Genomic DNA, 26,005 nt, shown 5'->3' with positions numbered 1-26,005 from the left:
GAGCACAGCAAGAGTCAACAGTGCACAGCAAGAGTCAACAGAGCACAGCAATGGTCAACAGAGCACAGCAACAGCTGCAATACAGGAGATGGGTTTGAAATTATCATCTTCTGCCATGTAGCGGTTATAAACAGCTTCTGGTCACTGACATCTCAGCCATCTGCAGTTAATTTCTTTTCACCTTTCTATCCAGTTTCTCCTGGCAAAGATTTGGTGGGGAAAATTCGGTCGCGCTCCCTTTGGTGCACTAAAGCACCCCGAAAAAGTTAGCGCCCCCACACCGTAAACGGAGTGGTAGCGCCCCAAGCAGGAAGCGGGGCGCTACTGGAAGCGTCTCCCTCCTTCCTGGGATGCATTCAATATCATGGAGCTACGTGCAACAGCGCCATGTGCACCAGCACTCAAAAAAATGGCCACCCAGCACCTGCCCTTTAATTATTGCCGCTGCGGCTGCAAAAACACCCCCCTAACACTGTCGGATATAGCGGCCAGCGGTAGGTCAGGGGGCGCGACCGAAGTTTGCGGCTGGGGCGCTGCGCACGGCGATGACTTCATCGCTGGAGACGCAGCGCCACAGGGCGCTACCAGCTACCACCGCCGCTAACCTCCCGCTGAATTTTGCGGGAGGCATTAGTGGCGCCGCACCCAGGTACTAGGGGCTTTGCGCCCCATTCGCGCATCCCCGGTGCACTAAAGGGAGGATCAAAGTAACCCAATTTTCCCCCCTTGAAATATGTTACTTATTATAAAACCTCGATAGGATCAGGTTGTAATGCGGCAACATCAGAGAAATGTAGCTCTGGCAACCTTCCTCAGCCAGGTTAACTTCACCGTCAGAAATTGTAACTCCATTTAAACCACAGGACGTAATACTGCTTTCGACATGGAAACTGGAACAACAGCAACTTGCATTTATATTGCGCCTTTAATGTGGAGAAATGTCCCAAGGTGCTTCACAGAAGAAAAATGGACACTGACCAAGGAAGGGGATATTAGGACAGAATAACAAAAGCCTTGTCAAAGAAGTGGGTTTTAGGAACTGTCTTAAAGGAGGAGCGGGGGATGGAGAAGTGGAGGGCTTTAAGGAGGGAATTCAAGCGCATGGGTCCAAGAAAGCTGGAGGGACGGCCACCAATGGTGGGAGAAGGGTGGGGAGGATGCACAAGAGGCCAGAGTCACAGGAAGGGAGTGGAGTCATGGGGCTGGAGGAGATTACAGAGGTAAGGAGGGGGTGTCGACATGAAGGGATTTAAACATGAGGATGACAATTTTAAATTTGAGACTTTGGGGGACTGGGAGCCAATAGTGATCAACAAGAACAGAGATGCTGAGTGAGTGCGACTTTATGTAGGAGAGGACACGGGCAGCAGAGCCTTGGATGAGCTGAAGTTTACAGAAGGGGGAGGATGCGGGCTAGCCAGGAGAGCGTTGAGTAGTTGAGTGAAGAGGTGCCAGAGTTATGGATGACAGTTTTAACAGCAGATGGGCTGAGGTAGGGGCAGGCGATGTTAAGGAGGTGGAAGTAGGGTCCAACCACCTTACAATCAGTTGATTACTTTTTGAAGTGTAGTCATTGTTGTTTTGCAGGCAAACATGGAAGGCAATTTACGCACAGCAAAAAAGACTTACATTTATAAAGAGCCTTTCATGACCATCAGACGTCTCAAAGCGCTTTACAGCCAAAGTGTAGTCACTGTTGTAATGTGGGAAACACAGCGGCCAATTTACACACAGCAAGCTCCCTCAAACAGCAATGTGATAATGACCAGATAATCTGTTTTTTTTGTTATGTTGATTGCGGGATAAATATTGGCCAGGACACCGGGGATAACTCCCGTGCTCTTCTTCTAAAGAGCGCCATGGGATCTTTTACGTCCACCTGAGAGAGCAGACGGGGCCTCGGTTTAACGTCTCATCCGAAAGACGGCACCTCCGACAGTGCAGCACTCCATCAGTATTGCACTGGAGTGTCAGCCTAGATTTATGTGCTCAAGTCCCTGGAGTGGGACTACGACCCCACACACCTTCTGACTCAGGAGGCGAGTGTGCTGCCCACTGAGCCACAGCTGACACTTAAGGTCCATAAACAGCAGTGAGATGAATGACCAAATAATCTGGGATTTTTTTCGGTGGTGTTCTTTGAGGGATGACTGTTGGCCAAGACACTGAGAGAACTCCCTTGCTCTTTGAATAGTGCCATGAGTTCTTTTACATCCATCTGAAAAGGTCGACCAGCACTCAGGAGGTTACATGTCCACGACAGCTTTGTGTAGTGCAGAGTAGTTTAACATGTGTAACTGGTTGAACAAGAAATTGGCTTCAATCTATTCCAGGCAACACACACGTCACACCATTGATGGAGGAAGACTAGCCAGGGGGATTCCAGCTTTCTGCTTGTCTCAGTGTACCAGCTTCTGGAAGCTGCAAAATAACAAGCATTTCAAAAAGAACTTGTGAAAATGTTCTTTCCCTCAGTAAGGTTTGAGCTGTAAAAGTTTCTTCTCAAGTGTCAGCTGTGGCTCAGTGGGCAGCACACTCACCTCCGAGTCAGAAGGTTGTGGGTTCAAGTCCCACTCCAGGGACTTGAGCACATAAAGCTAGGCTGACACTCCAATGCAGTGCTGAGGGAGTGCTGCACTGTCAGTGGTGCCGTCTTTCGGGTGAGACGTTAAACCAAGACCTCGCCTGCTCTCTCAGGTGAACGTAAACGATCCCATGGCACTATTTCGAAGAAGGAGAGTTATTCCTGGTGTCTGGGCCAATATTTATCCCTCAACCAATGTAACTAAAACAGATGATCTGGTCATTATCACATAGCTGTTTGTGGGAGCTTGCTGTGCACAAATTGGCTGCTGCGTTTCCCACATTACAACAGTGACTCCACTTCATAAAGTACTTCATTGGCTGTAAAGCGCTTTGAGACGTCTGGTGGTTGTGAAAGGCGCTATAGAAATGCAAGTCTTTCTTTTCTTTATATAAGCAGTGTGTTCAGCACCTGCTCAGCTGACATGAATCACAACACCAAGATCAGGTCAATGGCCCCTCCCTGACTCTTTCCAACTGGACACTGATCAGAAGCAGGAGCTCTGCCTCATTTCCCCCCCCGATTTAACCTGGGAAACCTTACAGTGCCCTCAAGTACTGTTCAACGCCCCCGGGACATGAAGGGGGAAAATCAACGAGGGTTTCTGACCCTATTCATTTTCCAGTGACCTTTGCTGGAAATTGCACGCATGTGTGGACGTTGGGTGAGGACAGGAATATGCGCGGCTGTGATGCTCCTAGCAGTCGATTGACCTGCCAGCACTCATTGTCTGGGCTCCCATATGAAGAATGGCCACTTGGTACCAAAGGACATCTGGGACTAGAGTCAGCACCTTCAGGAGAGGAGGAGAACATTACGAGGTGGGGTGGGGGAATAAATGAGTAATGAAGATGCTTTAGAAAGTACAGAGTAACTGAGAGACAGGCCATCATTGAGACTGTCATTGAGCCCTCTGCTGCCTTGATCTGAAATATCAACACAGTGAGTTTGTGACACTCTTTATCCTTTGATTCTGATGCTGACAAGAACAGGTTCAGATTTGCAACATCTGCTCATCTCATTTTCTGCCTCTTACCAGACGGTTGAAGCTCAGTGAAGTCTGGTTTTACATTTTCCAGACTCACCGCTCAAAAACCTCGGACAGTCTGGTCCGAAACTGGATAGGCGATGACTCCAATTTCACTTACCCTACGTCTGCAGAGGTGCAGGCACGTCAAAAAAAACTGCAGCACCTGCACTGTGCAGAGCGGTGGAACCGGCTCTCACCAGCCGCTGGCCCGAGCGGAAGCCAGCAGCATTACTTTCTGGCAGCAGTCGGCTGTGCCAAAACCCGTGTGTCAGGAGCCGGCGCCATCAGAACGTGGCTCGTGCAATGTAATGGACTCCAGCTTCTCAACCCCAGTGCTGAGCTGTGAACAAATGAGTTTGTCGGAGGGAAAGGTGAAACTAGTCGCACAGCTGGACAGACCAAACACAATTTTCCCTGAAAAGGAAGGGCAGATCCTTGCAAGTGTGGGTGCCCCATTTTTTGTACTACAACAAAACAACAACTTATATTTATAGTGCCTTTAACCTAATAAAACATCCCAAGGTGCTTCACAGGAGCGTTATCAAAAAACCACAAAATTTGACACCAAGCCATATAAGGAGATGTTAGGGCAGATGATCAAAAGCTTGGTCGAAGAGGTAGGTTTTAAGGAGCATCTTAAAGGAGGAAAGAGAAGCGGAGAGATTTAGGGAGGGATTTCCAAAGTTTCCCCCCACAGCCGCCAACCTCATCGTTCCCCAACCCCGCACAGCCCGCTTCTACCTCCTTCCCAAGATCCACAAACAGGACTGCCCTGGTAGACCCATTGTTTCAGTCTGTTCTTGCCCCACAGAACTTATCTCTTCCTATCGCGACTCTATTTTTTCTCCGCTTGTCCAGTCTCTTCCCACCTACATCCGCGACTCTTCAGACGCCCTCTGCCACTTTAACAGTTTCCAGTTTCCTGGCCCCAACCGCCCCCTTTTCACCATGGACGTACAATCCCTTTACACTTCCATCCCCCACCAGGATGGCCTGAGGGCGCGCCGCTTCTTCCTTGAACAGAGGCCCAACCAGTCCCCATCCACCACCACCCTCCTCCGCCTGGCTGAACTTGTTCTCACATTGAACAACTTCTCCTTTGATTCCACTCATTTCCTCCAAATCAAAGGTGTCGCTTTGGGTACCTGCATGGGTCCTAGCTATGCTTGCCTTTTCGTGGGATATGTGGAACACTCTTTGTTCCAGTCCTACTCGGGTCCCCTCCCTCACCTCTTTTTCCGGTACATTGATGAATGTATCGGTGCCGTTTCCTGCTCTCGCCCTGAACTAAACAATTTCATTCACTTTGCCTCCAATTTCCACCTTTCCCTCACCTTCACATGGTCCATCTCCGACTCTTCCCTTCCCTTCCTCGACTTCTCCGTCTCCATCTCTGGGGATAGGTTATTGACCAACATTCACTACAAGTCCACTGACTCCCACAGCTACCTGGACTACACTTCCTCCCACCCCGCCTCCTGTAAGGACTCTATTCCATTCTCCCAGTTTCTCCGTCTCCGCCGTATCTGCTCCGACGATGCCACCTTCCATACCAGTGCTTCCGACATGTCTTTCTTTTTCCTCAACCAAGGATTCCCCTCTACCGTGGTTGACACGCCCCTCGACCGCGTCCGTTCTATCTCCCGCACTTCTGCCCTCACCCCTGCCCCTCCCTCCCGGAACCACGATAGAGTTCCCCTTGTCCTCACCTTTCACCCCACCAGCCTCCACATTCAACGCATCATCCTCCGCCATTTCCGCCACCTCCAACGTGATCCCACCACCAAACGCATCTTCCCCTCACCTCCCCTTTCAGCATTCCGTAGGGACCGCTCCCTCTGCGACACCCTAGTCCACTCCTCTATCACCCCCAGCACCCCTTCCCCTTCGCCCGGCACCTTCCCGTGCAAGCGCAGGAGATGCAACACCTGCCCTTATACCTCCCCCCTTCCCACTGTCCAGGGCCCCAAACACCCCTTCCAGGTGAAACAGCGATTTACTTGTACTTCTCGCAATCTAGTATACTGTATTTGCTGCTCACGATGCGGTCTCCTCTACATTGGGGAGACCAAACGCAGATTGGGTGACTGCTTTGCGGAACACCTCCGTTCAGTCCGTAAGGGTGACCCCGAGCTTCCGGTCGCCTGTCATTTTAATTCACCGCTCCATTCCCACTTGGACCTCACCGTCCTCGGGCTCTTGCAATGTTCCACGGAAGCTCAGCGTAAGCTCGAGGAACAGCACCTCATCTTCCGTTTAGGCACTTTACAGCCTTCCGGACTCAATATCGAGTTCAACAGTTTCAGATCATAACCTCGGCCCCTATCATACTTCTATATATTTTTTATCCACACCTTCGGTTTGTGCCTTTCCCTTTCTCTCTCTCCCACATGGCAGCTGTCTCTCACTCTGCCAGCGCGTTTCACACTTCATCCAGAGCCATCTTTTGTTTCTTTACCTGTCCTATTACATCTCGTCTCGTCTTGAATATCTCTCAATGTCTCTTCTCCCCTCAGACCTTCCCTTTTGTTCTTTCATCCCCTCCCTCATTTCCCAGCCCCCAAACTTGCTTTTTCATCCGTTTCATTTCCTGCTTTTTTCTCAGTTCTGATGAAGGGTTTCGACCTGAAACGTTAACTCTGTTTCTCTCTCCACGGACGTTGCCCAGCCTGCTGAGTTTTTCCAACGTTTTCTGTTGTTATTCCAAAGTTTAAGACCTAGGCATTTAAAATTGGGGATGTTCAAAAGGCCAGAATAGGCGGAGTGCAGAAGTCTAGGGAGATTATAGGGCTGCAGGAGATTACAGAGTTAAGGAGGGGCGAGGCTATGGAGGGATTTGAAAACAAGGATGAGAATTTGAAAATGGCTGTGTGTATTTGCAACAAAGTTCTGATTGGTCCCCTTGGATGGCAAGACCTGATTGCTGATTGGTCCCCTTGGAGGCAAGATGCGGTCAGCAGATTCTCTGGAATGTGTAATTAGATCCTCCCTGGCTACGTAATCCATTACTTTGCAAAGTATAATTCGAGCCATTCTGACTGCCTACTCCAGATAGAACAGAGCTCACTTGGAACAGATAGGGCTCATCCTCGTGGGTTAAGATCTTCTGCCACCCCCTGCCGCCGCCCCCCCCGCCCCAAACAAGTTCCTGACCTCCCTCCCAAGTTCCTGACCTCCTCCCTCCCAAGTTCCTGACCTCCCCCCAAGTTCCTGACCTCCCTCCCAAGTTCCTGACCTCCTCCCTCCCAAGTTCCTGACCTCCCTCCAAATTCCTGACCTCCTCCCTCCCAAGTTCCTGACCTCCTCCCCCCCAAGTTCCTGACCTCCCTCCAAATTCCTGACCTCCTCCCTCCCAAGTTCCTGACCTCCCTCCCAAGTTCCTGACCTCCTCCCTCCCAAGTTCCTGACCTCCCTCCAAATTCCTGACCTCCTCCCTCCAAATTCCTGACCTCCTCCCCCCAAGCTCCTGACCTCCTCCCCCCAAGTTCCTGACCTCCTCCCCCCAAGCTCCTGACCTCCTCCCTCCCAAGTTCCTGACCTCCCTCCCAAGTTCCTGACCTCCTCCCCCCCAAGTTCCTGACCTCCTCCCCCCAAGCTCCTGACCTCCTCCCTCCCAAGTTCCTGACCTCCCTCCAAATTCCTGACCTCCTCCCTCCCAAGTTCCTGACCTCCCTCCCAAGTTCCTGACCTCCTCCCCCCCAAGTTCCTGACCTCCCTCCAAATTCCTGACCTCCTCCCTCCAAATTCCTGACCTCCTCCCTCCCAAGTTCCTGACCTCCCTCCCAAGTTCCTGACCTCCTCCCTCCCAAGTTCCTGACCTCCCTCCAAATTCCTGAACTCCTCCCTCCAAATTCCTGACCTCCTCCCCCCAAGCTCCTGACCTCCTCCCCCCAAGTTCCTGACCTCCTCCCCCCAAGTTCCTGACCTCCTCCCTCCCAAGTTCCTGACCTCCCTCCCAAGTTCCTGACCTCCTCCCCCCCAAGTTCCTGACCTCCCTCCAAATTCCTGACCTCCTCCCTCCAAATTCCTGACCTCCTCCCTCCCAAGTTCCTGACCTCCCTCCCAAGTTCCTGACCTCCCCCCTCCCAAGTTCCTGACCTCCCTCCCAAGTTCCTGACCTCCTCCCTCCCAAGTTCCTGACCTCCCCCCAAGTTCCTGACCTCCTCCCCCCAAGTTCCTGACCTCCTCCCCCCAAGTTCCTGACCTCCTCCCTCCCAAGTTCCTGACCTCCCTCGCAAGTTCCTGACCTCCCCCCTCCCAAGTTCCTGACCTCCCTCCCAAGTTCCTGACCTCCTCCCTCCCAAGTTCCTGACCTCCCCCCAAGTTCCTGACCTTCTCCCCCCAAGTTCCTGACCTCCTCCCTCCCAAGTTCCTGACCTCCCTCCAAATTCCTGACCTCCTCCCTCCCAAGTTCCTGACCTCCTCCCTCCCAAGTTCCTGACCTCCTCCCCCCAAGTTCCTGACCTCCCCCCAAGTTCCTGACCTCCCTCCCAAGTTCCTGACCTCCTCCCTCCCAAGTTCCTGACCTCCTCCCCCCAAGTTCCTGACCTCCTCCCTCCCAAGTTCCTGACCTCCTCCCCCCAAGTTCCTGACCTCCTCCCAAGTTCCTGACCTCCCTCCCAAGTTCCTGACCTCCCTCCCAAGTTCCTGACCTCCCTCCCAAGTTCCTGACCTCCTCCCCCCAATTTCTGACCTCCTCCCCCCAGTTTCCGATCTCCTCCCCCCAGTTTCCGATCTCCTCCCCCCAGTTTCTGATCTCCTCCCCCCAGTTTCTGATCTTGTTGTGTATGTAACCGTTTACCTTTAAGGGAACTATAGAATGTAACCGTTCGCCTTTAAGAGCACTACTTTAGGGTGGCACTATCTATTGGCTCATGTATACTGTAATACCGATAGTGACCACACCAGTATATAAGGGTTGTGATACGTTAACTAGGGCAGAATCGCCCGAGCCTCTGAATAGTAAAGACGTGTTTTATTTTGTTAACAGTGGAGTCTGTGATTATTTATAATACAACCCACAGACTTAACATTGGCGACGAGTCAGGATTCGAACCCTGCAGCAGTTGTTCCACGGCGGCTTCGTCCGAAGACAGGACGTTGGCGAGAGGTCTCAATCCTCACCAGTCTGGAACCGACAGGCTGGAAGCGACAGGCATTAGGACCCTGAAGCCTCCATAACCTCGTGGGTAAGCCGCAGCGTTGGCTGCAAAGACAGGGCGATCGCAATCCCTGATAAGAGCCGCGGTGAAACGCGCGAGCGGGTAAGCCAGAGCCCGGGAGGGAGCGAGCAAGATCCGCGCGAGCGGGTGAGCCAGAGGCCGGGGGCCGCTTTCAAGTGCGAGGCGCAGCCGGGCCATCGATCGCATCCGCTGATAAGGGCCGCACTAGGGCTGAAAGACAGCGTCGGGGGACGGGCGAAGACCGTCAAGCGCGGGAAAACCGCCATTGAAGTGGGCGGGGAGAGCGAGAAGCGCAGGAAAGCCGCCATTTTTCACGGGAAAACCGCAGGGGAAGAAGGCAGAAGCGGGAAACCGCCATCTTAGAAAATTAATTAGAATTTTCAGAAACAAGAAATAAGTAAAGCAATACTTGTGTTGTTCTCAAGAAGAGAAGAAAATTAATAATAAGTAAAGAAATACTTGTGCTGTTCTCGGAAAGAGAAGAAGATGCCTAAGCGAGGAAATATTAATGATTTTAATGCTGAAATAGAAGACAGGGCCACGTATGGGGAACGCATAGGAATATATTGCGTAGCCATATACAACAAGGCAATAACTTTGTTAAATTCGATGGGAGCAAAAACATACGGGCTTTTGAAACATCTGATAGCACCAGTTAAACCAGTGGACCAGACCTTCGAAGAGATCGTAACAGTGCTGAAGGATCACTTGAACCCCACACCGTTGATGCTGGCTGAACGATTTAAATTTTACGCCAGAACCCAGAGGCAAGATGAAAGCAATGCGGAATACTTAGTCGAACTGCGTAAGCTAGCGAAATACTGCCAGTTTGGAGGGAATGTGACAGAGGCGCTGCGGGACAAGTTCGTATGCGGCTTGGCCAAAGAAGGAACGCAGAAGCGACTTCTGGAAGAAAACGACCTCACACTGGACAGGGCTGTCCTCATAGCTTCATCGCACGAAGCCGCAGCGAAAGGGACGGCGGAAATGCAGCTAAAGGCGGCGGCACTCGGGGTGGATCAAATTACAGCAAACACTTCCAAATGCTACCGTTGTGGAAAGACAACGCACGACCAGAATCAGTGCTGGTTTAAGAATCAAGAGTGCAGGAAATGTGGCAAACTGGGTCACATCGCGAAGGTATGCAGGTCCGGAAAGAAGACCAACAAGCAAAGGAAGCCACCACCACAAGGAAAGTACAACAAGGTGCATCAGGTGGCTGAAAAGAGTTCAGACGAACAAAATTCAGACTCAGACCCAAACAGCCAGGAGTTGGATAGTCTGAGAATCCACAATGTGGGTAAAGTAACTGATCTACAGACGATCTGGGTCACACTAAAAATAGCTGGAGTCCAAGTACGAATGGAGCTGGACACGGGATCAGCTGTATCAGTCATCAACCAAAAGGACTACCACCGACTATTCTCTCACATACCCTTAAGAAATACCAAGTTCGTATTACAGACATACACGGGGCATCGCGTATACCCCATGGGGAAAATAAGAGTCAAGGTGAGAGATAGGGGTAAAGTACACCCAAGAATGAATTTGTACGTACTACCTGAGGGAGGACCACCACTTCTAGGACGGGAGTGGATCAAGAAAATAGACATGGAATGGCACTACCGACAAGCAATGACGAGTGAGGACTCGGTGCAGACAAGCAGCTCAGACTCTGAGCCGGAAGACGATAAGTCCAGCTTATGTATGAAAAACAAGGTTAACATTAACTCACGGACTAAGGTTGGAATATCGATGGCGTGCATAAAGACAGAGAATTCTGAGTCTGTTCAAGCTACAGACATATGCATTACGGAGGAACACCGGGCTCGAACTCAACGCTATTTCAAAGTACAACAACAATTAGAACAATTAAGTTACCGCCTCGTACAAGAGATGAAAACAATGAAAAAGTTCTATGACACCGAATGGGAGAGTCTGGAAAGACAACAGAACCTACTGGCTCAAGCAGAGAGCGACCATAGAGCCATCGTGACCAATTACCGATCACATCTCCCTGATGATGTTCAGGGGTTAGAATATTTGCATGATCTAGAGATACAGCAGAAGGGCAAATCACGCTGCACTGAGGATTTTGTTCTGCAATTAGAGACGGAGCTAGTGCAGGCAAAGTTAAGAGAAGTTGAATCACAGGGTGCTCTTAAGGAGATGCAGAAACAAATCTTGGACATGGAAAAGAGAAACGCTTCTTTACCTGATGAGAATAATGTGGCCATGTTGCAAGAGGAGCTTATAGGGGCGAAACTGAAAGAAGCTAAGCAAAGGATGTTGGAACTTGAAACGCAGAACCAAATCAGCGGTAATCAGCTATGTCAAGCAGAGAAGGAGTGCAATGGTCTACATGAGAAGGTGCAATATCTCTCAGCCCAAAATAAGGGACTACTCACTCAGTTAAATGAAAGTAAACGGGAAATGGCTGAGATGGACTGCAAGAATAAAGAAGAGTTGATGGCAGTGAGACTTCGAGAGGCAGATAGCATAGCAGCCTTGGCTGAACTCCAACAAGAAATTGCGAAAGAAACAAATGAAGAGGAATCTTCAGGAAGCCAGGATTTTATTCCAGTTCTTCTCTACGACTCCTTACAAGCAGAGTGCGAGAAGTTGAAAAAACAGTATGAACAGGCCCAGACTACAATTCTGGAGGGGGTTAACTCAGCAACCTCCGAAAAGCTAGTTTCGTTGGAAGTATATGAGCAACTAAAGGTTGAACATGAGCAAGAAGTCCAAAGGCTGCAGGAAATTCTTGAGGAGCTCAGGGCCAAGACAGACTCATCGGTAGAAGTTCCATACATAGATGAGGATGTAGAGGTGAAAGACATGGCAGAACTCATAAAAATATGGAAGGAAGCCCAAGACAAATATGAGGCGGCAATTACCGAGGTTGACCGACTTGAAGAACAGTTTCAACTGGGAATGGGCCCTGAACATGAGCTAGAGAGCATCGAGGCGCAACTTCTCCAAGCACTGGAAGCCAAAGTACAAGAGGAAGAGAAGATGAAAGCATTGGAGAAAATGATGGATGAAATGGAGGAGTACGCTGAATTACGTCCAGGGGAACAGGAGAATGGGGAAACAGCTACTTCAGTAGAAGGATTAAATAGCCTGATAACGAAATCCCTGAAGGAAGGGAAAGGATTGAACGCACAAATGAGGCCAGGAGGGAAGGAAGGGCAGACATCCGAGGAAGAGCAGGATGAATATGATTGCTTGAAGAAGGGTTTTGACCTGTTGAGTGACACCGAATGTTATGAGGATGTGGTCTGCCCAAATTGTGATGGGAACTCCCAAAGTGCTGAAATCCTGAGGAAGCACTTAAGGTCTAAGGAACATAGAGAGTTGGTGGCGCTACAGATGGCAGCCGGGAAAAGAGCTCGGAGAGTTTCAAAAAGGCAGAAAAGAAAAAGAAGAAGCAGAAAATAATAACTGTTTAAAATATTATTACTTCTACTACCTCAGTCCGAACACTACGAAAGGTGCTAAATTTGTAAAAAAAATCCAGGGACATTATCAAGACAGCCAGTGGGTTGTATAAGTCCGCACTGCTGGTTCAACAGGACGAAAGTACAAGCTGTTAAAAAAAAAGGCTATGGAGGATGCTGTCTGGAACGAATTAATACCAGAGACTGAATTTATGAACTGTTCCCACAGAGACTGAACCTGTAAACTGATTCCACTGAGAGTATGTTTGTAAACTGTTATATGACGTTGACTCCATTGAGAGTATATCTGTAAATTGTTATATGACGTTGACTCCATCGAGAGTATATCTGCAAACTGTTTATATAAAGTTGAAGATTGTATGTTTAACGGGATTCTGTAAGTAATAAGCTAGGAAGGGAGGAGTGTTGTGTATGTAACCGTTTACCTTTAAGGGAACTATAGAATGTAACCGTTCGCCTTTAAGAGCACTACTTTAGGGTGGCACTATCTATTGGCTCATGTATACTGTAATACCGATAGTGACCACACCAGTATATAAGGGTTGTGATACGTTAACTAGGGCAGAATCGCCCGAGCCTCTGAATAGTAAAGACGTGTTTTATTTTGTTAACAGTGGAGTCTGTGATTATTTATAATACAACCCACAGACTTAACAGATCTCCTCCCCCAGTTTCTGATCTCCTTCTCCTCCCCCCAGTTTCCGATCTCCTCCCCCCAGTTTCTGATCTCCTCCCCCCAGTTTCTGATCTCCTCCCCCAGTTTCTGATCTCCTTCTCCTCCCCCCAGTTTCTGATCTCCTCCTCCCAGTTTCCGATCTCCTCCCCCCAGTTTCTGATCTCCTCCCTCCCCAGTTTCCGATCTCCTCCCCCCAGTTTCTGATCTCCTCCCCCCAGTTTCTGACAAACACCCTCCCCACCGAGATCCTGACCTCCCCCCTCCCCTGCCCATGTTCCTGACTTCCACCCCCCAAGTTTCTGACTTCTGCCCCTCAAGTTTCGAACTGCCTCCCCGCCTGTTTCTGACCTTCTCCCCCCACCGAGTTCCTGACCTCCCCCTCCCCCTGTTCCCGACCGCCCCCTCCCCCTGTTCCTGACCTCCACACCCCAAGTTTCTGACCTCCTTCCCCAAGTTCCTGACCTGCTCCCCTTGCCCACATAGCCCCCCCTCCCTTCTATAGATGGGGCATTGTGTGTGGGTCACGGATTGTTAACAGGTTTATTGGGTATGAAGTGAATAGTGACAGTGTCATGACTTCTGGATTTCATCCAGTCCAATGATGTCACTTGCCACACACACACCGGGCTTTCTGAGAAATCAGCCAGGTCAAGAGGGAGGAGAGGGAGAACGTGGTGTGGTTGTAAAGAGGGTGGGGTTGGAAGAACGTGATCCGTCTTACAATCTGGATCATGTTCTCGCTCTCATTCCCCACCACCCCTTTAGACTTGAATCACGTTCTTCCCCATCACTACTCTGCTCTCCATGCTCTTTACCCCCGGAGTTCCAGTCCTCCTCTCTCTCTCCCCCCTCCTCTCTCTCTCCCTCCTCTCTCTCTCTCCCCCTCCTCTCTCTCTCCCCTCCTCTCTCTCCCACCTCTCTCTCCCCCCTCCCCTCTCTCCCCCCTCCCCTTCCTCTCCCTCTCTCCCCCCTCCTCTCTCTCCCGCTCCTCTCTCTCTCCCCCTCCTCTCTCTCTCCCCTCCTCTCTCTCCCCCTCCTCCCTCTATCTCTCTCACCTCTCTTTCACTGCCCCCTCCTCTCTCTCTCTTTCTCTCCCTCCTCTCTCTCTCTCCCCCTCCTCTCTCTCCCCCTCCTCTCTCTCCCCTCCTCTCTCTCCCCTCCTCCTCTCTCCCACCCCCTCCCTCTCCCTCCTCTCTCTCCCTCCTCTCTCTCCCTCCTCCTCTCTCTCTCCCCTCCTCTCTCTCTCTCCTCTCTCTCTCCCCCTCTTTTCTCTTCCCCTCCTCTCCCTCTCTCGTTCTCTCCCTCCCCTCTCTCTCTCCCCCTCCTCCCTCTCCCCTCCTCTCTCCTCTCTCTCTCTCTCTGTCTCTCTCTCTCCCCCCCCTCCCCCCTCCTCTCTCTCTCTCCCCTCCCCTCTCTCTCGCCCCCTCTGATCCTCTCTTCTCCCCCCAGCCAGCACGGACCCAGTGACGGGCCTTCTCCCAGGGAGCTGAGGAAAGCATGGCCCGCACTGCTGGGGGTCAACTGTGGGGCACTGTGCGTGTGCGGCCTCGGTAAAGGCACTTTACAGCCTTCTGGACTCAACATAGAGGTCAACAATTTCAGCCCCATCCCTTTTAATTCCATTTACTTTATATATTGTTTTTTCTCTCTCCCACATGGCAGCTGTCTTTCATTCTGCCAGTGCCATTTACACTTCTTCTAGAGCCATCTTTTGTTTCTGAACTTGTCCCATTACCATCTCCTCTTGCCTCGCACCATCTCTTTGGGCTGGATTTTGTGAGCCCCGAGGAGGCGGGTATGGAGGTGGGACAGCCGGTAAAGTTGCAGAAAGTGGGGACGGATGGCAAACCCACCCCCATCCCGCCTCCGAACCAACAGTCATCTGCTTTCTACAAAGTTGAAAGGTTTGATGAGTCCTGAACACAAGGCCTCATCAAACTACACAGAATGTCAGTGTTTGACAACTTCACACAGAAGTCTTGACAGATGGCACGTCAGACGTTGACGTGCTCTGTCAGTGACTGCCCTTTAATTGGCCTGCTGAGCCCGCAGGGCGGGCTTAATAAAGTCAATCAGGGGAAAATCCCTCTGGTTGGCCAGAACATGATGGAGGCGGGACTGAGACCCGACAAGCAGCAGTCCCGCCTCCAGCACGTCTCCATTCACAAAATCCAGCCCTTAATCTCTCTTAATGTCTCTTAATCTCTCCTTCCATCCTATCACAGACCTTCCCTTTTGTTCTTTCCTCCCCTCCCCCTTTCCCTGCCCCTGCACTTGCTTAAAAACCTGTTCCACCTCCAGCTTTTTCCAGTTCTAACGAAGGGTCATTGACCTGAAACGTTGGCCCAGAAATTCGGGTCGGAGGCTTCCTGCGGGTGCAAGCCTCCAACCTGCACTTACCTACCGCGCCGGCCGTTGAGCTGTGGGCCCGCGTGGGATTCCGATCCTGGGCCTCCTCCAACTGCCGGCGCGCAGTGCTTGCGTATCCCAGGGGCGCAGTTAGTTCGATGCAGATTAATGTTAACCATCTCTGGGATTAACTGGGCTGCAGTTCCAAAGGTGCCAGCCACTCTCTGTGGCTTTATCAATGTGGCCATCTTTCATGTGTGAGCCCGACAGTAGGCTATTCAACCACAAAGACATCACAGCCAAGCTTGATCCTATCCTCGCCAAAGGTCCATACGCCACATTTTCCAGCAAGGTCACGGGATAGCAATCAGGAGCAGGAGCCCGAGATGATATTATTCTCTCACTAGCCTAGAGGTGCCCTTACAGCTGCCCCAGCTGAGATCAGCCAACTCAGCAGACTGGGGATGGAACTTGGGACCAAATCTGGATGGCTTGGTATGTTTACCCACTGATCCACCATGAAGAGCTAAACCATATACCTTTAAGAAGTACTTAACTGTGCTATCGCCGCCATTTTCTCTTGTACAGCTTTTAATTCGATTTTGAAATAAGGATCTCATGTTATTATCTAAATCTTGCACTGATCGGCAAAGAAGCAGCTTGCAGTTATCTGGCGGTTACAGTACTGGTTGAGCACAGTGATTCACTGCTGCTGTTGTGATACCAAACTCTGTAAATGGCATTACATTACCAAGAATAGACCATGCGTAAAATGAGTGTGTTTTTTACCAATTGCAGCAAAAACTCTGCACTCGCCTTTAATTTCTGGGGCCCGGAGTTCAAAACCAGACTGATGGGAAGGGATTCTCCTCAGTCTGCGAGAAGGGATGTGTATGAAATAGTTGGGATAGTCTCAATTCTAGCTGTCATGGACACAGTACAGAAAGTTAACATGCAGATACAGCAAGCAATTAGGAAGGCAAACAATGGCCCAGAATGTTGAATATTTAAATGTCTTAATCTAAATGTACACTCTCGGGAGCCGCAAGCCTACATTTCGTTGTACTGCACTTGTGCACTAACAATGACAATAAAGTTGATTATGATTATGATTCGGGCCGGGGGCTTCCCGTGGGTGTAAGCCCCCGACCTGCACTTACCTAGCGCGCCGGCCGTTGAGCTGTGGGCCTGCGTGGGATTCCGATCCTGGGCCTGCTCCAAGTGCCGGCGCGCAGTGCTTGCGTATCCCAGGGGCGCAGTTAGTTCGATGCGTCCCCTGGGATCACGTGGGCCATGGGGAGCCAATGGTAGCAGGGAATGCTCCATTCATAAGTTTGACAGGACCTGTCAAACTTATAAATACTATAAGCCCCAAAAATCACTAAATCTTCAAATAAATTTAAAAAAAACATCACATTTTTAAAATAAACTATAAATTACATGAAATAACTATTTTAAACAATAATTTAAATTTTTGAAAAAAATAATTTTATTTTCTAACGGCTAAAAATAAACTTACCTTTCTTTAAAGTATTTAAAAACAATAAACCTGTGGAAAAATGTTTTAATTTTAATTAATTCACCACTTACCTTGTAAAAAGCAGGCCTTACGCCTGCTTTTTATATGTCTAACTTCTGCAGACTTACCCTCCCGGGAAAACCTGGGAAAAAAACCGAAGTTCGATGCGCACGCGCAGCCTCTCCCGCGCACGCGTTCGACCTCTGAACCCCTGCTTTCAGGGGAACGGAAGTGCCGGTTTCCCGCGCATGCGCAGTGCATGCAGGAATCCGGCACTTCCATTGGGCTTACGGGTGAGTACCCTGTGCGTACTCACCCGTGGAGACCCGAATTTCTGGGCCGATATGTTAGCCTTTATTGCAAGGAGTTTGGAGTATAAGAGTAAGGAAGCCTTGCTGCAAGGCCTTGGTGCGACCACACCTGGAGTACTGTGCACAGTTTTGGTCTCCTTACCTAAGGAAGGATATAGTTGTCTTGGAAGGGGTGCAACGAAGGTTCACTGGACTAATTCCTGGGATGAGAGGGCTGTCCTATGAGGAGAGATTGAGCAGAATGGGCCGATACTCTCTGGAGTTTAGAAGAAAGAAAGGTGATCTCATTGAAAGGTATAACATTCTTAGAGGGCTTGACAGGGTAGATGCTGAGAGGCTGGAGAGTCTAGAACTAGGGGGCATAGATTGTGGATAAGGGATTGGCTATTTAGGACTGAGAGGAGGAGACATTTCTTCACTAGAGGGTTGTGAGTCTTTGGAATACTCTACCACAAAGGGCTGTGGATGCTGAGTCATTGAGTATATTCAAGGCTGAGACCGATAGATTCTTGGCCACTAAGGGAATCAAGTGATATGGGGAGAGGGCGGGAAAGTGGAGATGAAGGGGGGCACGGTGGCATAGTGGTTAGCACTGTTGCCTCACAGCGCCAGGGACCCGGGTTCAAATCTGGCCTCAGGCGACTGTCTGTGTGGAGTTTGCACATTCTCCCTGTGTCTGCGTGGGTTTCCTCCGGGTGCTCCGGTTTCCTCCCACAGTCCAAAGATGTGCAGGTTAGGTTGATTTGGCGAGGATAAATTGACCCTTAGTGTTAGGGGATTAAATACGTGGGGTTACGGGGATAGGGTGGGATAGTGAGTATAGGAATGGGAGGATAGAACAGATGAATGCGTGGCTAAAGGGATGGTGCAGGAGGGAGGGCTTTAGTTTCCTGGATCACTGGGTCTGCTTCTGGGACAGGTGGGACTTGTACAAGTCGGACGGTTTACACCTGAACCAGAGGGGAACCAATATCCTTGCGGGGAGGTTTGTTAGCACTGCTGGGGGGGGTTTAAACTAACTTGGCAGGGGGATGGGATACAGAGTGGAGCTATAGTAGGGGGTGATGTACAGCCAAATACGGAGGAAAAAACAAGTCAGCAGGGAAGGCAGAGCAAAGATGTGAAGGCAAAAGGGAATATGGCAGGGCTGGAAGGCATTTATTTTAATGCAAGGAGTCTTGCAAATAAGGTGGATGAACTGAAGTTGTTGTTGAACACATGGGAGTACGATATTGTTGCTATCACGGAGACATGGTTGAGGGAGGGTCAGGACTGGCAGCTCAATATTCCGGGGTATAGAATCTTGAGGCGAGACAGAGGGGGGTGTAAAAGGGGAGGGGGTGTTGCAATATTAATTAAGGAGTCAATTACTGCTGTAAGGAGGGATGATATATTAGCGGGTTCCTCTAATGAGGCCATATGGGTAGAACTTAAAAACAAAAAGGGGTCAAGCACTTTGCTGGGAGTGTACTATAGGCCCCTAAACAGTCAGGGGGAGATAGAGGAACAGATATGTAGGCAAATCTCAGAAAAGTGTGAAAATAATAGGGTAATAATAGTGGGGGATTTCAACTTCCCCAATATAAATTGGGATAGTCAGAGTGTGAAAGGCTTAGAGGGTGCAGAATTCTTAAAGTGCATCCAGGAGAGCTTTTTGAGCCAACATGTAGAAAGTCCTACAAGAGAGGGGGCGGTACTGGACCTAATTCTAGGGAATGTAGCCGGGCAGGTGGTGGAAGTTTCTGTAGGAGAGCATTTTGGCGATAGTGACCATAATTCGGTGAGATTTAAGGTGGTCATGGAAAAAGACAAAGACGGCCCGGAAATAAGGGTTCTAAATTGGGGGAAGGCCGATTTTAATAAGATAAGACAGGATCTGGCCAAAGTGGACTGGGAGCAGCTACTTATAGGAAAATCCACATCAAAACAGTGGGAGGCTTTCAGAAGGGAAATAGAGAGAGTACAACACCAACATGTTCCTGCAAAGGTCAAGGGTGGGACCAACAAGCAAAGGGAACCTTGGATGACAAGGGATATACAAAAATGCATTAGGAAAAAAAGGGGGGCTTTTGGCAGTTACAAAAGACAAAAGACGGAGGAAGCCCTAGAGGAGTATAAAAGGTGCAGGGGCATACTTAAAAAGGAAATTAGGAGGGCGAGGAGGGGCCATGAAATAACATTGGCGAGCAAAATAAAGGAAAATCCTAAGATGTTTTATAAGTATATTAAGGGCAAGAGGATAACCAGGGAAAGGGTAGGGCCCATTAGGGACCAAAGTGGCAAGCTGTGTGTAGAGCCAGATGAAGTAGGTGGGGTTTTAAATGAATTTTTTGCCTCTGTGTTCACTATGGAGAAAGACGATGTAGACATAGAAGTCGGGCAAGGGGACTGTGACATACTTGAACATATTAGCATCGCGAGGGAGGAGGTACTAGCGGTTTTAGCAGGCCAAAAAGTGGATAAATCCCCAGGCCCGGACGAGATGTATCCCAGGCTGTTGTGTGAGGCAAAGGAGGAGATTGCAGGGGCTCTGACACAAATTTTCAGAACCTCTCTGGCCACAGGGGATGTACCAGAGGACTGGAGAACAGCTAACGTAGTACCATTATTCAAGAAGGGTAGCAGGGATAAACCAGGGAATTACAGGCCAGTGAGCCTAACATCTGTGGTAGGGAAATTATTGGAAAAAATTCTGAGGGTCAAAATTAGTCTCCACTTGGAGAGGCAAGGATTAATCGGGGATAGTCAGCATGGCTTTGTCAAGGGTAAATCATGTCTGACCAATCTGATTGAATTTTTCGAGGGGGTGACTAGGTGTGTGGATGAGGGAAATGCTGTGGATGTGGTTTACATGGACTTCAGTAAAGCTTTTGACAAAGTCCCGCATAGGAGACTGGTCAAGAAGGTAAGAGCCCATGGGATCCAGGGGGCCTTGGCGCGTTGGATCCTAAACTGGCTGAGTGGCAGGAGGCAGAGGGTGATGGCCGAAGGTTGCTTTTGTGACTGGAAGCCTGTGTCCAGTGGGGTACCTCAGGGATCGGTGCTGGGTCCCTTGCTGTTTGTGATCTACATTAATGATTTGGATGAGAATGTAAAGGGTATGATCAGTAAGTTCGCGGATGACACGAAAATTGGTGGGGTGGTAAATTGCGAGGAGGAAAGCCTCAGGCTACAGGACGATATTAACGGGTTGGTCAGATGGGCGGAAAAGTGGCAAATGGAATTTAACCCGGAAAAGTGCGAGGTGATGCATTTTGGACGGACAAATAAGGCAAGGGAATACACAATGAGTGGTAGGACCCTAGGAAGTACAGAGGGTCAGAGGGACCTTGGTGTACATGTACATAGATCCCTGAAGGCAGCGGAACAGGTAGATAAGGTGGTTAAAAAGGCATATGGGATACTTGCCTTCATTAGCAGAGGCATAGAATATAAGAGCAGGGAGGTTATGATGGAGCTGTACAAAATGCTGGTGAGGCCACAGCTGGAGTACTGTGTGCAGTTCTGGTCGCCTCACTATAGGAAGGATGTGATTGCTTTGGAGAGGGTGCAGAGAAGATTCACCAGGATGTTACCTGGGATGGAACGCCTCAGCTATGAAGAAAGACTCAACAGGCTGGGGTTGTTTTCCTTGGAGCAAAGGAGGCTGAGGGGGGACCTGATTGAGGTGTACAAAATGATGAGGGGCATAGATAGGGTAGATAAAGAGGAACTTTTCCCCTTAGTAGGGGGGTCAATAACAAGGGGGCATAGATTCAAGGTAAGGGGCAGGAGGTTTAGAGGGGATTTGAGGAGGAACTTTTTCACCCAGAGGGTGGTTGGAAGCTGGAACTCACTGCCTGAAAGGGTGGTAGAGGCAGGAACCCTCACAACATTCAAGAAGCATTTGGATGGGCACTTGAAATGCCATTGCATACACGGCTATGGACCAAATGCTGGAAAATGGGATTAGACTGGACAGGGATTGATGGACGGCGCAGACACGATGGGCCGAAGGGCCTCTTTCTGTGCTGTAAAACTCTATCGGCTGAAAATTCAGTAGCCTTAGCGCCTCATTTGAGGCGCTAGAGGGCCTTGCGCCGGAGTTATGGCCAGTAGTGAAATTCCCTGGGGCCCTAAATCGGCGTTGCTCCGGTAGCGCTGCGCCGGCACCGATGACGTCATTGGTGTGCGCAGCGTCCCGGTTGCCGTGGTAACCCGCCCGAACTCCGAAATTGAGTTGCGGCCGCCTCGCCCGTGGCAGCCGCAACCAGCGTTTTGTCAGAGGTGCCTTACTGCAGTTAGCGCCGGCGCATTAAAGGCCCTGCGGCGGCCGGCCGCTTTCCCGCCGGCCGCCTGCCCGCAGCTCCCTCCCCGGACTTCTCTCCCCCGCCCCCCCCCGGAACAGATGCAAGCCTGGCACTTGTCCGAGGTGCCGGGCTCATTTTTAAGCAGATTTGTGCGGGCCGCGGCCGGGTGCAGGCAGCTCCTCCTTAACGGAAGGAGGAGGCCTGCACTACCCCAGCCTGCCGCACCGCATCGGGTGCCGCAGCACCGGAATTGCGGCGCGAAACGGCAGTTAGCGCCCTTTTCCAGGCGCTAAGACCCTTCAGTAGCGCCGGCAGCCGTTTGGGCGCGGCGCCACTGAATTTTTGGCGCGCGCAGGGGACTTAGCGCCGGCACTAATTTCCGGCGCTAAAGCCCTGGCTAAGCCAAAACCCAATTTCTAGGCCTATGTGTCAGTGCAGGCTCGATGGGCCGAAATGGCCTCTATCTGCACTGTGGGGATTCTGTGATTCTGTGTGATGTAGGAGGTCAGCCATGATCTTATTGAATGGTGGAGCAGGCTCGATGAGCCATATGGCCTACTCCTGCTCCTATTTCTTATGTTCTTAAATTCTTAAACTACCTCTAAGTAGGCACTCGAAGAGACCACCAGATGGGCATTGTGGAAACATGTCACACTGGTGTAGTTGGGATGCTTTTAAAACCATTGAACCACTGCTCTGTCACCACTAGAACATCTGCTGTGACACAAAATGGCAGCCTCGGAATCTTCAGAAAAAGTTGATCTGGAACAAAAGTGAGCCTGCCAACCAGCGAATAATAATAGTCTTCTACAGGCGCTGGCTGACTCTTGCTGAGCAACCATGGATAATGACCGCCCTCCTTCACCAAAGTGGCCATTCTTCATGTCTGAGCCGGACAGTGGGATTCAGTGAGTGATTTAATGATATTTGCACTTAAACCCTATGTAGACAAATGGGCATCAGAGCAGGCCCCGATTTTAGCCTCACCCAATGCCACATAGTTTCCGGCAGGAGTTCTCGATAGAGCTGAGGGACAGGAACCCTGTCTGATTTCTCCCCTCCCTTACAATGGGGCAGTAATTCCTCCCCAAACGCATGAGTACGGAATCTAAATGCACTTGTGCACTAACAATGACACTAAAGTTGATTATGATTATGATTATGAAATGCCGGTTTTCAGCATGCACAGCGCATGCGCTGAAAACCGGCATTTCCTCTCCTCTAACCCAAGAGGTGAAGAGGCTAGCACGTGCGCTGTAGGGGGCAGCGCGTGCGTCTTGGATTTCCTCTGTTTTGGGGGATTTGCGCATGTGTAAAGGCCTCCGGTCTTTACGCTTGTAAAAAGCGCACGTAAGTATTTATTTTTACAGGTAAGTGGTGTTTTAGTGCAATTTAGAATTTTTTTTTCCACAGGTTTATTATTTTAAACTTACAATAAGGTAAGTTTAGTTTTAGACCCTTTTTATTAAAAATTTATTTTTTTCAAAAAAAAAAATTATTGTTTAAATTATTTTTTTAAACTTATTTATGCTTAATTTAATGATTGGGATGTTTAAAAAAAATTTATTTAAAGTTTAAGTAGTGTTTTGGGGTGCAGTACTTCTCATGAGTTTGACAGTTCATCTGTTAATATACCAGTCATTAAACAGCAAGAAATTTTAAATGAAAACTGTATTGTCTGTCAACCCTGCCATCTTAGAGTATTGTCCAAGCTTGTCTCAGCTTGGCACACTTGAGCACATAATCTAGGCTGACACTTCGATACAGTACTGAGGGGGTGCTGCACTGTCCACGTGATCTTTCAGATGAGACATTAAACCAAGAAACACATCTGCACATCCAACTCGGCACAGCCATTTAAAAAGAGCACCCACTCCCTGAAGAAAGTGTTTGGCAAACTTCTGTATTAGAGCGGGAGAAGAAAAGGGTGTTATTCTCACTTCAATGATGTCACCCAGTGAGATGACTATAAAATATGTGAGGGTGCGGCAGACGCTTCTCCACTAAAACAGTGCAGTTAACAAACCATCAGGAATTTGCCCCAGGCAAGAAACTGCTGCCAGTTCCTCAGGTATGAAGTCAGCCTGGGGTTTCTTGTTTAAGATTAGTCAGGATCGTGAAGAGAGTTAAAGAATCCGCACAAACTTCTACCACCAACCCCCCCAGAAAATTAGACTGTTGTATCAGGATTGGCCTTCGGTATTTTAAAACAGTAGACTGGAAAATATATCCACTTGCGACAGAGAGGCACTGCCACAATGAAAGGTGGTTGGCACTGAGCAGAGGGATCATCTTTCGTCTCTCAGCATGGTAGAATCATAGGGTGATACAGCTCAGATGGAGGAGGCCATTTGGCCCATTGTGCCTGTGCTGTTCCAACTTTCAATTCAATTATGTCACACAATGAGGTGACTTTAAATAACATCAGTGCAAACGAAACGAGGGTGCGACACACTTTTCCACGAAGGCGGTGCAATTAACAAACCATCAGGTGTGTCAAGAGAAACACAAAAAAAAAGGAAGTGCTTATTTTACCAAGATTCAAAGCAAGAGTTTAGTGTAACACGGCAGGTTAGAGGCAAATGAAACTATTTGCCACGTATCAGAATGTCCTGCACAGTGAATTGTGCAGTAAGATACAATAAGCTGTACAAACGAACAATCGCACTAGCCGGTTGTGGGAGAAACCTTAACTTCACTTGCTGGGGCCTCTCTGCCCCAAGTCAGAACAAACCAAATACAGCGGACTCACCCATTCCAGGACCCAACACACAGAGCGCCGAGCAGAGAGAATGCTGCTTCAAACAAACTTCTGATACACAGGTAAGAAACAAAAGATTAAGCTGCCAGCTCTACTTACTGCTGCTGCTGCCATGATTCCCCACAGGAATATCAGTCCTTTTTCAGCTTCTAACCCAGGAGTTGCAAACACTTTACTGTCCAAATAACTCGAGCAAAAGTTTTCAGGGCGCTTCCTGCTACTTAAATGTCATCATTTTCTCGCACAACTTCCTGCTTCCTTTTCAATTACCATGCAGTGGAGTCCAACCCCGTCACAGGAGGCTGCTACTGGGCAGATACTGAAGGACAGGAATGTGTGACAAATTAACCCCCTCAGCACTGCACTGTCCTCAAATCAAAAAGGGAGCAAGTTTTCAATCAATTGCTTTCCTCTCCCCGCAACCCCCCCTCCCCCCCCACCCCCCCAGAGACTTGAGCACATTATCCAGGGCTGACGCTTCAGTGCAGTACTGACGGAGCGCTGCACTGTCAGAGCTGCTGTCTTTCGGTTGTGACGTTAAACCGAGGCCCCGTCTGGCCTCTTAGGTGGGTGTATAAGATCCCACGGCGCTATTTAAAGTCCCTTGTGTCTGGACAACATTTATCCCTCAACGTTACAACAGTGACTACACTCCAAAAGTACTTCATTGGCTGTAAAGCGCTTTGAGACGTCCGGTGGTCGTGAAAGGCGCTATATAAATGCAAGTCTGTCTTTCTTTCAACCAACATGCACTAAAAAACAGATTATCTGGTCATTAAATCATTGCTGTTTGTGGGAGCTTGCTGTGCGCAAATTGATTGCCGCGCTTCCTACATTACAACAGTTGGTGCTGTTCCCTGCATTTCTCTTGTAATTGATGCGCGGTGAAGATCATGCCCATTGTGCCCCTTCGTGGGCGGAAGCCGCATTAGCTGAGACGCCCAACTAGCTCATTTTTTATGGTGAAGCCTACTCCATGGAGGCGGCGTTCTTCTTCAGGTTTGCCTTTCCAGAAGAAGGTGTAGCCACCGTCTTGCTCCTTGAGCTGGCCTTCCCCAGCCCGCCGGTTCTCGCGTAGGGTGGCAATGTCTATATTGAAACGACTGAGCTCCCGGGCAACGATAGCAGTACGGTGTTCTGGTCTGTCACTGATGGGATTGTCCATGAGGGTCCTGCCGTTCCAGGTCCCAAACTTCATTTTAAAGGGCCGAAGATGCCTGTGCGTGAATTCTTTTAACGTGGGGTGGCCGTTGCACACCAGCTACCACACGGGCTTGACAGAGCAAGGTCTTGGTCCAAAGGCAAGATGATTGGACACCAGGCTCTGCTACAATGGCCTAGCACACACGCACAAACATATCGACACTGTCAACCGTGAGGGATTATGGAGTGTCTTCCTCAAATTCGGCTGCCCTCAAATGTTTGTCACCATCCTCCGCCTGCTTCACGACAACATGCAAGCCGTGATCCTGACCAACTGTTCCACCACAGACCCAATTCACGTATGGGCTGGGGTCAAGCAAGGCTGTGTCATCGCACCAACGCTCTTCTCGATCTTCCTTGCTGCAATGCTCCATCTCACCCTCAGTAAGCTCCCCACTGGAGTGGAGCTAATTTACAGAACAAACAGGAAACTGTTCAACCTCCATCATCTCCAGTCCAGATCCAAGGTCGTCCCATCCTCTAACGTCGAATTACAGTATGCAGACGACGCTTGCGTCTGCGATCACTTGGAGGTCGAACTCCAAACCATCGTCAACACCTTCACCGAAGCGTACGAGAGCATGGGCTTTACACTAAACATCCGTAAGACAAAGGTCCTCTACCTGCCTGCCCCCGCCA

The 26,005-nt window shown here is 49.7% G+C and overlaps 2 protein-coding genes across 2 annotated transcripts in view; one reads left to right on the top strand and one right to left on the bottom strand.

The window, feature by feature from the left end:
• LOC147098175 (vesicle-associated membrane protein 8-like) overlaps nt 1-24,424 on the bottom strand; it is a 36,926-nt gene extending 12,502 nt beyond the window's left edge. Inside the window, exon 1 of the mRNA XM_085971380.1 lies at nt 24,263-24,424. Within this exon, the coding sequence (XP_085827506.1) occupies nt 24,263-24,277 (15 nt within the window). The 5' untranslated portion in view covers nt 24,278-24,424. The remainder of the gene's footprint in view (nt 1-24,262) is intronic.
• LOC147098174 (vitamin K-dependent gamma-carboxylase-like) overlaps nt 1-26,005 on the top strand; it is a 287,219-nt gene that overhangs the window by 58,223 nt on the left and 202,991 nt on the right. The window lies entirely within an intron of this gene.

Source organism: Somniosus microcephalus, chromosome 30 (genome assembly GCF_052327205.1).
Source record: "Somniosus microcephalus isolate GS21.2 chromosome 30, FLI_Smic_1.0, whole genome shotgun sequence".
In the NCBI taxonomy this organism is placed as follows: Eukaryota; Metazoa; Chordata; class Chondrichthyes; order Squaliformes; family Somniosidae; genus Somniosus; species Somniosus microcephalus.
This window is presented reverse-complemented; position numbering and strand designations above follow the sequence as displayed.